Source organism: Cyanistes caeruleus, chromosome 1, assembly GCF_971803275.1.
Source record: "Cyanistes caeruleus chromosome 1, bCyaCae1.hap1.1, whole genome shotgun sequence".
In the NCBI taxonomy this organism is placed as follows: Eukaryota; Metazoa; Chordata; class Aves; order Passeriformes; family Paridae; genus Cyanistes; species Cyanistes caeruleus.
The window spans coordinates 5,606,315-5,620,648 of record NC_141701.1 but is presented as its reverse complement, the minus strand read 5'-3'; the positions used below and the strand labels follow the sequence as shown (position 1 = coordinate 5,620,648).

The 14,334-nt window shown below is 44.2% G+C and overlaps 1 protein-coding gene across 1 annotated transcript in view; it reads right to left on the bottom strand.

Moving 5' to 3' along the window:
• Positions 1–13,910, bottom strand: part of KCNK9 (potassium two pore domain channel subfamily K member 9) — an 89,283-nt gene extending 75,373 nt beyond the window's left edge. Inside the window, exon 1 of the mRNA XM_023921573.2 lies at positions 13,321–13,910. Coding sequence (XP_023777341.2) covers positions 13,321–13,903 — 583 coding nt within the window. The 5' untranslated portion in view covers positions 13,904–13,910. The remainder of the gene's footprint in view (positions 1–13,320) is intronic.
• Positions 13,911–14,334: the final 424 nt, after the last annotated feature.

Here is a 14,334-nt window from a genome sequence, read left to right as displayed (position 1 = left end):
AAAAAGAAAAAAAAAGGACAAGATAAACTTACACAGATCCCAAGCAAGATCCAAGGCAAACTTCAAACAGCCTGTGTGTGTAGGGAACCATTGAAAATACAGGATTGATGAGGCCAGCCCATACCTTGCCGCAAGGCAGGACAAAACATGGGTCATTCCTGACAGATGCTTGTCCATCCTGTTCTGCAAGACCTAGCAAAGAAAAGCCCACACCCCCTGCCAACACATTTCTGTGTTTCACAAGTATCACTGCTAGAAAGGGCTTTTTTCTCTGTGGCCACTCTAATGCTTCCTTGCTGTTGTTTAGCACTTCTTATTCACTGTGCCACACTCAAGGTCTTCAGGAACAGACCTGGAGTTCTGATCAGATTTGAAAGGCTCCACAGGCTGGATATTGTCAAAGAGACTATGGAAATAGTTTTTAACTCCTCATCACCCAACCTGCAGTCAGGTTCCATCTAGTTATCCAAATCAGGACCACACATGTCCAAGAGACAGCAGCTTTCACCATGACAGCTATTGCTGGATACTCAGAGCCAAGCTTTCATCCCCTGCCTCTTCCTCTTCGATACCACCAGCCTTTTCTGTGATCCATCTTGGGAAAAGAAAAACCTCCTGAAACCTTTAAAAAGAAATGTATGTTATACCAAAATGCCAGCAGCATACCTACATCATAAAGAGACTGATTTCAAACATCAGACAGATACAGCAATGAAGCAAGTCTGAGATTTTATGAAAAATTGTCTCTGGTGCCAGTCCTAGTGCAAGTCAAACCAGACCTGAATGCAACCCATACAGCATAAACTATCACAAGTTCAGGAGTGGTACGAGGCCTTCTGATGGAAGATATAAAAGAGGGTGGATATCTGGGGAGAAAACAAAAATTAAGCCATTCTGAATCATACCTAGTGCTTTTCACTCATTAAAATAAACCTCTCGGATGTGCAGTACATTCAGTAACTGACTTGTAGCACTGCTAATTTGCCTATGTTAGCTTACATCTCTAGGTATCAGCTTATGCTCTTTCCTCTGACTGCCAGAGTGCACTCATTAAGGCAAACACATTGCTACTAAAGTACTAATTGTTTTGAAAAGTGCCCTTTAAATAACAGGCCTTTTACTATTAGGCAGGATGTGTTTTAAGAGCCTAAGCCTTTCTTGCCAGAAGACTAGATGATCATTTATTTGTTTGTCAGAGAAAAATACCAGAAATTAATGAAAAAGCTGATAGGGCACCAGTACAGACTGAACAGCAATCACCTCCTTCCTCTCCCTGGGATCTCCATTCCCACACAGAACAGCAAAAGGGGAGAGAAACTCCAGAGGAAAGATATTGGGAAGAGCACTGAATTCTCAGTGTGTCAGTAGAAAGGTCAGCTGAAAAGTTCAGGTCAAATCACTGGGATTTTCAGGTGCTTTCAATGGCACAGATCCAGTGTTGCTGTTTGAACTATCAGCTGCCTAGAACCATCCCTATGTCATTTCTAACACACCTAATACTGAAAAAAATACCAAAGAAGAAGAGAAAAAGTAGAGAAAAAGTAGAGAAAAAGTAGAGAAAAAGAAGTAGAGAAAAAGAAGTAGAGAAAAAGTAGAGAAAAGAAAAAGACCCCCCTCCACACAAACTAAAAACCTAAGACGTACTTGGTATCCAGAAGCAAACAAACAGTAGATCAGGAACTGTCATAGAGGACATAAAGTGACAGTAGGTAGATAATTTTAAATGTTGGAAGAGACTTTCATTCCCCAAATGTAGGTCTCCAGACTACCACATCCCAAAATACAGGGTTTTCTCCTCTTTGGCAGTCTGGGGCAATCCAGGCTTTTTGAAAGCCTAGTATGTGATGATCCAGAATAATGCTGAAATGCTGAAAGAGCATCCTTTGAGTGTTTCTAGTCCTCAGCAGAAAATACAATATGCTTTATCCTGCCAGGAATTATTCTAAAACTCATGGTTTACTCTGGAAGCTCAAGAAGTCCCCAAAGGCCAGAAAAAATTTGAGCAAGCATTGAGACTTCAAGTCACTTCTACAAGTATAAGATGTTTTCCTGATGCAAGATTGTAATGGAGATATCAATTATCTTTCTCTTATGAACTGTTTTAAAATATTCTTGATACAGTATCTTACATGACACAGCCTGCATGCAAAGCCTTATGGCCAGGACCCCACATCCTTCCCGGTGCTGGAGTTCATTTTATTGCAGTACAATATTTTATATGTATCCAGAACAAAGTTAAATTAAGCACCAACCTGCAGATTTTTAGAAATTAGTACTGCTGCAAACACTGTTTGCACTGAGTGAAGTAAGCCTTGTTTCACCATAACAGTTCAAACTACTAACAGCAATTGTTCACAAGTTCAAGTAAGGGAGATATGTACCTTTGAAACAGGAATATTTTATACCTTTTTCTGTTGTGTCTGGTTCTGAGAAGTTCCATATGGGTGTGAAATGCAGCAGAGCAACAAATCAAAACTCAAAATCAAATGGCTTAGGTTTGTTACAACATTTAATTTCTGACACGGTTCCCGTAGCCTGTGTTAGTTTAAACACAGGAGGAGGACATCCTCTGCAGACGACATCAGAAGAAAAGAGGGTGGAAGAAATAGAATATTCTGTCTCCACCCAAAACACCCCTGTAATGAGTTCATGGTAGCATGCATCTGAAATTGCTGACATTGCCAATTGCCTTGGGAGTGGATCTCTTATTTCTATCTTCCCTTCAACATATCAAGGATACCCCTAAATTGGGAGTCTATGAGCATTTCCTTAGAGCTAATCTCCTGCTCTACACAATTAGAGAGAGCTGCAGCAGGTTTCATTCATCAATCTGTGCCCTCAAGCTCTCAGTGAAATTCTTCTGCCTGAGAAGGAAGGTACTCTTCTCTGATGGGAGAGCAAGGAGATGATCAGCTTCCTATCAGATGCTTTTTGACCCCACTACTTGTCTGCTTTTCTCTGAAGCTCTTTCTCCTGCTGGTGCAGGGAATAGAAAGGACAAAGCAGTCTGCTCCCTCCTAATCATCCTAATAAGTAACAAATACCTGAGCCCTTAATAGAGAGATTCCTTTCACTGGCATGCCCTAATCACCTCCATAATGAAAGCAGTTAAAGAGGATATTGAACCCTTTAACCAACTGGTAACTGCCTAAGCCTCTGGTGGCAATTAGCCAGGTATTAATAAAAAAAAAGTCACTGAACTCCTTAAAAAGAAAAAAAAAACTGCTAAGAAACTTCTGGGATTCTTCCCGTGAAACAGAATAAAAAGTAAGTGCACCTTACACTTAAGCAAAAAAAAAGCACCTCAGTGGATCAGAAGATGATAGATCAGAAGAAGTTGTTAACTGTCTAGAAGTCATGAAAGTAAAGAAAACTGTCATGGTTTTAAACCAATAACTAAGAAAATTACTTATTTCTTGCTGTGAGATATGGATTAGAACAAGAGTAAAACAGGCATACAACTTAAAAGGGAAAAAAAAAAGAAAGTTTATTGACAAACTACAATAATAAGAACACCAGAATAAACTTCCAGAAAAACCTTTTCATCTCCTATCTACCCACTATTCCCTTGTTCACATGACAACAGAGACAAAAACCTTGGAACTTTGATGGTTAAAACAGTCCCAATTCTTGCTACAGTCTTTTCACCAGTCTTTGTAGAGAAACAGAAGTTTCTTCTTGTTAATTTATGGAGTTTCTCACAAGAAAACTTTTTTTGTTATAGTTTTCTATTGCCCTAATGTTAGCTGCCCAGAGCTGCTATTATTAGAGTTCACTCCTCCCATTTTCACATCACTCTGAAGTGTGTATGGGCCATGAGTCTAGAGATAGCATTTTTAAGGCTAAGTTATTCAAAGGCAAAAAAAGTCTTCTTCATCTGTTTCTGTGAGCTTCACCAGAAAACAGTTTTCTCATTGCCTCTCAAGGCTTCAAATCTCCCAGCACTTCACTATACCATAATTATTCTACTTTTTACTCAAATTTACACTTTGAACACTTTATTCCTCTCTAGATCCTGTATCATGAATTAAAGGAGTTCTTTTCAAGACTTCATTGTCCATCTCCATAGTTTTAACAGAAAGATATTTCAGCTTAATTAAAGCATCTTCTTAATTCTCTACCTTTCCTGAAGCTTCTTTTTTTTCCTGTCACTGGTAGTTTATAAAGTCTCTTTTCATGTTGATCACCCTCTCTCTCTCTCTCTGGATAAAAAGATTAATCTGCAAGTCTCATCTGGGTAATGAAAGAGTTAAAATCTTGCCCAGGCTTTTGTAGATGGTTCGAGGATCTCTGCCGAACAGGAGCTGGAGCCGTCTGTGATGGAATGTTCCTCATGGCTGCTCTGGAGCGTGTACTCGCTGCTCCAACCCGCTGCAAGTCCAGAGCCTCTCTCTTTCTTCACTGGGCAGTTTCTAGTGAATGTAGTTACAGCAAAACCTGCAGCCGAGCCAGAGATCGGCTCGGCCCGGCCCGGGCCCGAGGAAAACCTTCCCCAGGCCCCCCCATCTCCCGGCTGGGAGACGGGGCAGGCCCGGCCCCATCCCCGCCCGGCCGCATGGCCTGGGCAGGGAACGGGAGGCCTGGAGCTCCGGACCCTCCACAGCCAGGAAACAAAGAGAGCCCAGAGAGCTCTGCTTTTACATTTTAAGGTAGGGTTCACAAGTTGATCCCACTTTTCAATGGCCTAAACTGCTGTCAATTCCCAGCAATGACCGATAATTGGTCAGGAGAAAATACTCCAAGCACTTCCCAGCAACTCCAACTCCCTTAAAGGTAAAGTAACTCCATGACAAAAACAAACAGCAAGAAAAGAACCACATACCACCAAAAAATATAATAAAAACATCAGTGTTCTTCCTCAATATTTCTCCTTGCCCAAGTTTGAGGTATGAAGTAGGCATGTAGTTTAACCTTTCACTATCGATTAAAAAGATAAAAATCAGTATAAATGTCAAAGACAACTTCATTATTAAAAATAAATAAATCAAAAAATTGCTTTTAAAGATATTTCCATTAGTTGGATTGCTATAGAATATAGCTCTTTACATTGGAGAATTCTTGTCAAATAATGGCCTGATACAAAACTCCTGTGACTCAAAATATTTTCCCTGTTACTTATAATGAACTTTGGATCAAGTCTTTATTTCTGGGTTTGGAGTTTTTGGGGTTTTTTTTGTTTTTTTATTTTCCAAATATTCTTTTATAGGGGAGGTGTCCATGGACACCCTCACAATAATCAAAAGAATTAGTGTAACTAAAACATCAGCAATATAAATTTTAGTTGTAGCTAATCAAGTCACAGACACCAGGGGGGTATGGGTAACATGGTAATCTACCTAAAGCCAGCAGATTCCATGGACTAAAATCCTAAGAAAGTAACAAATTATAACTAATTAGCATTGTAGCAATGTTCACAGGTGAAATTTCTGAAAGAGACCATGGCTTCATTCAAAATTATGCAAAAAGATGAGAATAGGCCTGCTACACACAGCAAACATCTGCTGCAAGTCCACAGTAACCTCTCAGTTCGACATACAGGCTTCAAGGACTCATTAGTTCTGCATCACCAGTAAGTGTCCTTGCTAGCATCTGCTAGAGAGAAAGGGGATATTTCATGTGGCCTCTAACTATACCTAGCCAAGGATCTTAAGTAAAATCCATAGCAAGTGGATACCTGATAGCCTAAAGGGCCTTTGGCAGAAGACACATAGTAACAACAGAGATAATTAGCCAGAATAGCACATGAACCTTCATGAAATAAAGCTCCAGGATCTGCTATAACTGCATGTCAGAAGACCTAGGCTGGAGGAGTTTGCCAGTATCACCTTGAACTCCTTATGGATCTCTGCCTTTGGTTCGTATCCACTGTTGAATCTGGTTGTAAACTCATGACATGTCATCCAAAAGAGAAAGAAGTGAGCAGTTTGGCAATTAGAAATAGCTCCCAAACTGAATCTCCAGAAAGTCATTTTCTCTTCTTGTCTCTAAATTGAGGATAATTTTTACACAGAGGTGTTGTGAAGATGAATCACCTAATGTCAGTACAGCATTCTGAAAATAAAGTGCTGTGCAACTCCAGCTCAAAACCATGAGAAAGGATTTCAGCATTTATGGGGGAGTACGCTCTGACACTGAAGGAACTGAGCACCTTAGCTCAGATGGCATTTGAGGAAACACAACAGCATTCTCAGCTGTCTTTTGTGCCAGATCAGCAGCTTCTGTCCCAAAACTCATAGTGTCCAACAGGGAAGCTCTCCATTAATCAGTTTTCCTTTGGTCAAGACTCATAGTTTTGAAGTTGTCCCAAGAAAATGCAAAATGTTTTTATTATTTTTATTTGAAGCAGGCATAACTCCATTGCAAACAGCTAAATTTCTTTCCTTATTCTTAGTCACAAACACCTTTCACTCTCAGTTTTGCCCTGTGAACTTCTACTCGTATCAGCAGGATCACCTTCTCCTTCAGCTAACTTCTTTCCCAAAATACTCACCAAGACCTCTAGCTTCTAACCTTGACCATGGTTAAGGTATTTCACAGACACAGATATTTCAATTCTGACACTTTCAAGGGTACATAAATGGGTTTATTGGCTAGAAGAATAATCAATAAGCAAAGACCATAAAGAAGAGAAAATAGAATTTCAAATATTTTTGGGTTGTTTTGTTCTTTTCCTCAAGAAAAACAAGTTAACTCAAGAACTACTAGGTCTCAAGAAGTAGGGAAAAAAAGAAGATTCAGAAAATCATAGAACATACAGCTGATAAAGACTTCAAGAGGTCAGCCAGTCCATCTTCCTTCCCAAAGGCAAAAACAGCTGCAACTTATTCATTCCTGGGAGATTTTTGTCTAATCTCTTTTTAAAGCAGTCTCCTTAGGCTGTCTCTACATGCACACAACCATCCTGATGGCAGGGAAGAGTTTTCTTCATGGTTAATTTAAATCTCACTTGCTTCAAGTAAAGAAAGAAGTTATGAATAGTTAGTAGGAAGTGAAAGAGCACCAAATCCTAAAAAACAAGACACTAATTTTTCCAGCATTGTTACAGTGAGGAAATAGGCACACAACTCCACCTAGCTCAGTGGCCAGAGGTGTCTCAATATTTTCCCAAAACTGTTTTCCAACTCTTACTATTAAGTTTGAACTGCAAATAAACCATACTGTGGGAAGCTGCAGGTCAATATCATTCTGAACCGTAATTTTTACTTGTTTACCAGTAATTTTAAAAAAGCTTTTGCTAAAGTCCCTCTGGCAGGAATCTGAGGTATCATTGTAAAACCAGTTCTCAAGAACTCAAGAATTTTTTCCACAAACATGAACAAAGTAGCCTCAAAGTCTCCTCTGTTGGCAGAACACTATTCTAGCTTTGGTTTTGGTTTTTTTTTTTAATTTTAATCAGACAAGTAATATTGTGTGAAACAATCTTGCAGATTATTTTAGTTTTGCAGGGAAGAAAAATCCTACACACAGCCCATCTTCATGGGGCTCACTGTAGGAGACCTCCTTCCTTGGGAGATACCACCAGCAGATATTCAGGTCCTCATCATCCAGTATTCTCCACAAAAACTTCAGATGGTATGAATGGAGAGATTTGTTACTTCAGTGTATCTGCAAGCATTTGTATCACCAGAAAATCTTGCTCTCTGCATTCACCTGAGTTTATTAATAATTGATTTGCTTAATCTACTCTGTGCTTGTTTGGTTTTTCAACAAGATATGACCTTCATGGTCCTGGCAAGTCATGAATGCTGCAGTTAATTGACCAAAACATTTTTGTCTTTATTCTTAATATCTTCCCTTACATGTCTTGTTTTCTTCCTTTCCTTTCTTTCTTTCCATCACACACTGTCCATCTGCCACAATTCCCTACTCAAACCTTTTCAATGAACTGGCTCTAAATATTATCATCCATCAAAAACCAAGAGCAGACACAAAACACCAGAGGCTTGTCTTCAAGGAGAAGCAACAGCCAAAATAATTCACTTGTGAGAACACTGGTCTTTTTCTAACCTAAATTATTAGACAAAAATCAAAGTACATCACTGTACTACCAAGTTGATGTTTTTACACCCATTTTACAGAAGGGTAAAATGATGCAGAGAAAGAACACAGAGACTCAACCACTATCCCAAAATGGATTTAAGCATGTGTTTGTTTAGTTCATTAATGCAGGTTCAAACTCCCTGTCAGGACACCATCTGCCAGAAGTATGAAATGTCCTCATCTGGATGCAGACAGCTCCTGAGTGTTTGGCTACTCAGCAGCCAACCAGCTGTCTATAGGTGGATATTCCATTCACCATTACAGGTATTGCACGACATTCTTTATTAAAGTGTTTTATCTGAATAGTTCACTCACTGCTTGTAGTAGGTTCAAAACTGAAAACAAAGGCCTAAAAGCTAGAAAAAGAGACTCATAATTCACAGCACAAACTGCCTTAATTATGCTCCTCTTACAGTCACTTCTCAGGAAAAAATAAATAAATAACAATTTTCAATCTGTTTGTTGTTTCAGTTCATTTTAGGGTGACACAAACAGCTTTCAGTTCTTTACATTCTGCATAAGCCTCCAGAAATATTCAGTGTTTACTAGAGTTTGGTGGTGTTAAATGAAGTATGACTATCACCCTTTAAGGCCTAAATGATAAAGTGATATCCATACCAATAACACATTTTGACAGTGTTGACACCTGCTTAAACAGAAGCAGCTTAATGACTCTTATAGACCTGTAGAAAAGGGCATTAAAACTTGCTAGGAATCCTAGAAATAACCCTTTATTTTTGGAAGGTGGTGTTTTCATTCATAGTATCAAGCCTTTAGATGAACTCTGTGGCATATTCTAGAGTGTATTTTATAAAAGACAAATAGCTGGATAAAAAACTGCATTAAACCGCTGTTTTTCATCATTTTGACTGAGTAAGTGGAAAGGGATAGGAATTCATAGTAGCTCACTCTGAAACAAGAACAATCCTGAAATGAACACAGCACCTGGTGAGAGCCAAGAAAAGCTAATTAGCTCCTTTTGATCACCTAAAAACTTTTACACGATTCAAACATAACCAAAACTTTGTAGAAGCTAGGGGGAAGAAGGGGAGGGGGAGAGGATTTTCTGTTAATTGATTTTAAGAGGAAACTCATGGAGTGTTGTAGCACCTGCTGTTGTCAACCTTTCCATTTCTGTGTCACTTTAAAAAAAAAAATAAAAATAGGAAAGAAAGAACAAGAACATTGCACCTGGGGAGTAGAAAAATATGTTTTGCCCCAGGTTAAAAAACCACAAAACCTGTTTCCATATACTTGATTAGCCTTCGCTTTTTTGTTTAGTACTCAGTACGACAAGTGAGCAACAGCCCCCAACCACCTGACAATAAAAGCCAAATACCATAGATTAGAGGAAATGAGGGACTTCACCAAATCTCAGCACTTTGCCTCACACAGGCAAAGAGAAACCTGAGAGTTTCAGGTTTTCTTGGTACCTTCCAAACAGATCTTTAATGATTCGTTTCGATGGGAAGCAACAAGCTGCAGAGCTTGCCTGAGGAGTCCGGAGCTGCGGAGATGCACGGGAGCCGAACCATCAGCACCACAGCCCGAGGACTCTGCCGGAGCTGTCCCTCCATCATGATGGAGTGGAGGCACTGCCGGAGCTGTCCCTCCAGCACCATGGACTGGGGACACTGCCGGAGCTGTCCCTCCACCACCACGGACTGGGGACACTGCCAGAGCTGTCCCTCCAGCACCATGGACCGGGGACACTGCCGGCGCTGTCCCTCCAGCACCACGGACTGGGGACACTGCCGGAGCTGTCCCTCCAGCACCACGGACTGGGGACACTGCCAGAGCTGTCCCTCCAGCACCACGGACTGGGGACACTGCCGGAGCTGTCCTTTCAGAACCACGGACTGGGGACACTGCCGGAGCTGTCCCTCCAGCACCATGGACTGGGGACACTGCCGGAGCTGTCCCTCCAGCATGATGGAGTGGAGGCACTGCCGGAGCTGTCCTTTCAGAACCACGGACTGGGGACACTGCCGGAGCTGTCCCTCCACCACCACGGAATGGGGACACTGCCAGAGCTGTCCCTCCAGCACCACGGACTGGGGACACTGCCGGAGCTGTCCTTTCAGCACCATGGACCGGGGACACTGCCGGAGCTGTCCTTTCAGCACCATGGACCGGGGACACTGCCGGAGCTGTCCCTCCAGCACCACAGCCCGAGGGCTCTGCCAGAGCTGTCCCTCCAGCACCACGGACTGGGGACACTGCCGGCACTGTCCCTCCAGCACAATGGAGTGGAGACACTGCTGGAGATGTCTTTTCAGTACCACGGACTGGGGACACTGCCAGAGCTGTCCCTCCAGCACCACGGACTGGGGGCACTGCTAGCAGTGTCCCTTCAACACGGCAGACTGGTGGCATTGCTGGAGGTGTTGTCCTTTCAGCACCAGAGCTGCCAGAGGTGTCCCTTCAGCCCCACATCTCAGGGGCAATGGGGCACCTGTTCCATGGTCCGGCGACACTCTTGTACCTGTCCCCTGGCACTGGAAGAGAAGCACTGGCCTCTTCCTGGCTACTGATGGGCCATGGCCAGCCATAAACGCTTTTGATGAAATTAAAGCCACAGTAGTTGAAATCAGCACAGCGAAGAGGTAATCGCTCCAGACATGTTGCTAGCATGGCACTATCACAGAGTACAATTAAGTTAGACATAAATTAGTCTGCAACCATATGCATATTGCTCGACTTTGTGGTCCGCCAATTCCTATCACTGTTTGGTCTGGAGGGAAGTTTTGTGGACATAGGGGTACCCTTCCAGATTGGGCAAGGTGTTTGTTCATTCTCTTTTAAAGGTCAGCCTGTGATGATATTTAAGACACACTTTTGCAGGAGTACCACTGAGTACAGCAGGTTCACCAATGCACACCCCACTGTATGTGCTTCTGGAAGTCTGTCCAGAAGGTTTTAGAGGGAACAAGACATATATGAGAGCATACACACAGATTTGAAAAAAAATAACTAGCATGAATGATTAATATGAACATTTTAAATCACTTCCCTGTACAAGAAACAGAGATAAGAATTCTTATTTTTCTAAGAACTTAAAGAAAGTAAGGTGGGTTTTTTTTCAATCCGTGAGACAAATTAGTTTAGGATAAATAAGAAATTAAAGAAAAATCTTCCATGCTTACTTTTACAGACTAGCAGTAGATCAGATAACATCATGAAGCCACTTCAGTACTGAAGAGATGGAACAAAAAATAGAAGTGCATTTGGCAAGATGTAGAGAGCAACTATTAATAAACTTTTGAAAGACGGATCAGATATCCTCCCGGAGCACAGCTTCCCAAATGAACAATTGTTACAGAATGTCTGTAACTTTCTGCATCATTCTTAATTATCACTCTTCCTCCCAGTGGTTCCCTGTCATTATACGCATTTTTAAATTTAAACAATTCATGCATCCCAAAGCACCTCAGCCTACAGAAATGCATCCTATCCTCTGCATGCTGAGGTACTCCAAGCTTCCTAAACAAATCCCATCCCTATGAAGGAGAAAATGCTACAACTTCCCATGCAAGTTGTACTTCTTTATGGGTAAAATACCATCAAAACAGCAAACTACTGTACAAACAGCCCTTTCTACCTGTCACCAACAGAGCTTAAGAACACAGCAAGTATTGCAGGCAGCTCCTAGGCAGGAGTACAGGGCACCGTGAGTACACAGGTGTGTGTGTGGAAGGCTTGTTGTCACACAGAGGAGCAGGACAGAGCAGTATTTATTTAGCACAATTAAGTGGCAAGAGACAGGCTGAGGAATCGACTCAGTGGTCAAAGGAGGAAAGAGAGTTCTGACATTGTAAGGAACGGGAAACCAGCGGGAAATACAAATCATCAGCCAAAGTTGCATTCTACTTTATATTTTATAATCTGTTAATATATGCATTTGCATTAATGTATCTAATAACAGAAAGGTGGAGGAAATTAACCCTTAAATATCTTATCTTTGCAAGGGCAAATAGGCTTAATACTGTGAGATGGTTTTTCAAAGGAAATTTTTTACTGCCCCAGGTAGAACATAGTCAAATGCGAACATAATCAGACACTTTTCAAAGGGCAGTGGACAGCATGTTCTGCTGAAAACTCAGTATCTTCAGGTGGCAGTGTGAAAATGTCTTGTAACAATCCCTACGTGGCAAAAAGACCAAGTCCTTCTGTATTAATAAGAGAGCTACCTTCATGTCCTGTTATGTATAACACACTATTAAACAGCCACTGAGTTAGAGGGGTCTTTTCAGACCTCCACAGATATTAAACTTCTGGGAGAAAAATGTTATCAACTGCCTTAGTAAACCCACCTTAAAGAACAAAATCAGCATGAGCAAACCTGCTCATTCAGCCAAAGTCAGAGTTGTAGCACAGTTCTGTGTGCACTCCGCAGCCTCTAATCACCGTGGTATTTATTTTTATGGCAGAGAAGCAAACTTTGTGACAAATGCTGTGGGAATCAGGGAAGTACAAAATGACAGCCTGTGCCTGTGTCCACTGACTGTCCCTTGACTGTCCTGGGAAGCGGCACATTTGGCAAGCTGGGCAGCACGGATGTGACAGCGGGCATCATTTTGCCTGTCAGACCATGTGCCCACAAAGGGGAAATGCAGACTGTGACCTGTTGTCACAGCAAACACTCCAGTTGCAATAAAAACTCCAGGAACACATTGTTAGTCCCCAGGGTTTGACCACAGCTATGGGAACCACCACCACTGCCCTTACCAACACCAAAACAAAGTTTGCAAAAGCAGGTCTGTCCATGCCTGGATACATTAAGGGCTTTCCCAGCTGATCCAGTTCTCATGCCCTCATCATTTTCATTCTCCAGCTGCTTTTTGCGTAAGTTTTCCCTGTGTCTCTTAAGGTGGAAGAAGGAGTGTGACAAAAGGGCCTTCCTCCTGAGGGGAACCCCAGGAGTGTCACTCTGCCTCTTCTCTCTTCCCCCCTCTTCTTCATCCAAGCCACAACACCATGGTATCCACCTGGCCAGTGCCAATGCCCCTAGCTAGACCAGTCCCACTCTTCTCCAGTCCCACACAAGAGACAGAGGATCCATCTCCAGGAGAATAGAAGTGGGACACTGTCAAGTCCAACAAGTGCCCAAGGAGAGCATTAAATTACGTAACACGGGAAGGAAGTAAAAAGACTCACCCAGCACAGACACCTTAGCATGCCACAGCCTCCCTGCCCCTCTCGTTTCTTTCCAGCCCGAGAAGCTTTTGCCCCAGCCCCAGCCCTGGCCCCACAGGGCCTCTCCAAAGGGGAGTCACTCACCGATGGTCGTAATGACCGTGATGGCAAAGTAGAAGGAGCCGGCAAATTTCCACTGGACTCCGGCACGGTGCGGCTCCGACTGCATGATCACCAACTCCAGCTGCCGGTAGTCCTCGCTGGTGATGTTGTACTTTCCTTTGAGCCGGATCTCCTCGGCTTTGAGTTTCTCCTCCTCCCGCATCTCGTTGTCGGACTCCAGGGCATCAAAGACGGCAGCCCCGACCAGCAGGTAGGTGAACGTGCAGATGATGAGGGACAGGGTCCGCACGTTCTGCCTCTTCATGGCCGCCAGCAAGGGGCGAGTGAGGGGACCATGTCCCCCCCTGTCCGCCCGGGGTTCCGACAGGCCGCAGCAGCTACAACAGGGGAGCAGCTGCCGGGGGGGCCGGCGGCGCCCGCCGCCGCTGCCGCTGCTCCGGGGCAGCTTGTGCTGCGGCGGCGGTCGCTCCCCGCCCGCCTGCTCGGGCTCCTGGGAAGAAGAGAGGCACAGGAGGCTGCTGGAGCGCCGGGACCAGGTGCCCTGAAGCCGGGAAACTCTGCGCAGGACCTGCCCAAACCAAGCCGTCCCAGTGCGCAGGGCCATCCAGGGCACCCCCCGCTCCTCCCCAGCACCGAGGCCAGGGGCAGGGGGTCCCCGCCGAGGGGCCGACGGCCCCGGCACGGAGTCCTGCGGCGGGCGGGTCCCCCCGCGAAGTTGGCGCGGCGGCGCGGGGAAAGGTCGCCCGCAGCCCGGGCGGGGCGCGGGGGGAGGCGGAGGCCGCCGCCGTCCCAAGTTTCTTCAGGCGGAGCGGCGGGGCCGGGGGGAGCCGGGCGACGGCAGCGCGCCCATCCGCGGAGGAGGAGCGGGACGAGGGGCGGAGGGCTCCCGGGCTCCGGCCGTCGGGGACCCGACCCGCCCCGGCCCCGGTGCCTGCGGGAGCGCCGGCCGGGAGGGTCGGGACGGGCTGGGCGCTCTATTCCTTTCGCCGCGGTGCGCGAAGGGCGGCGGGGAGCCGGGCAGCTGCTGCCTCTGCT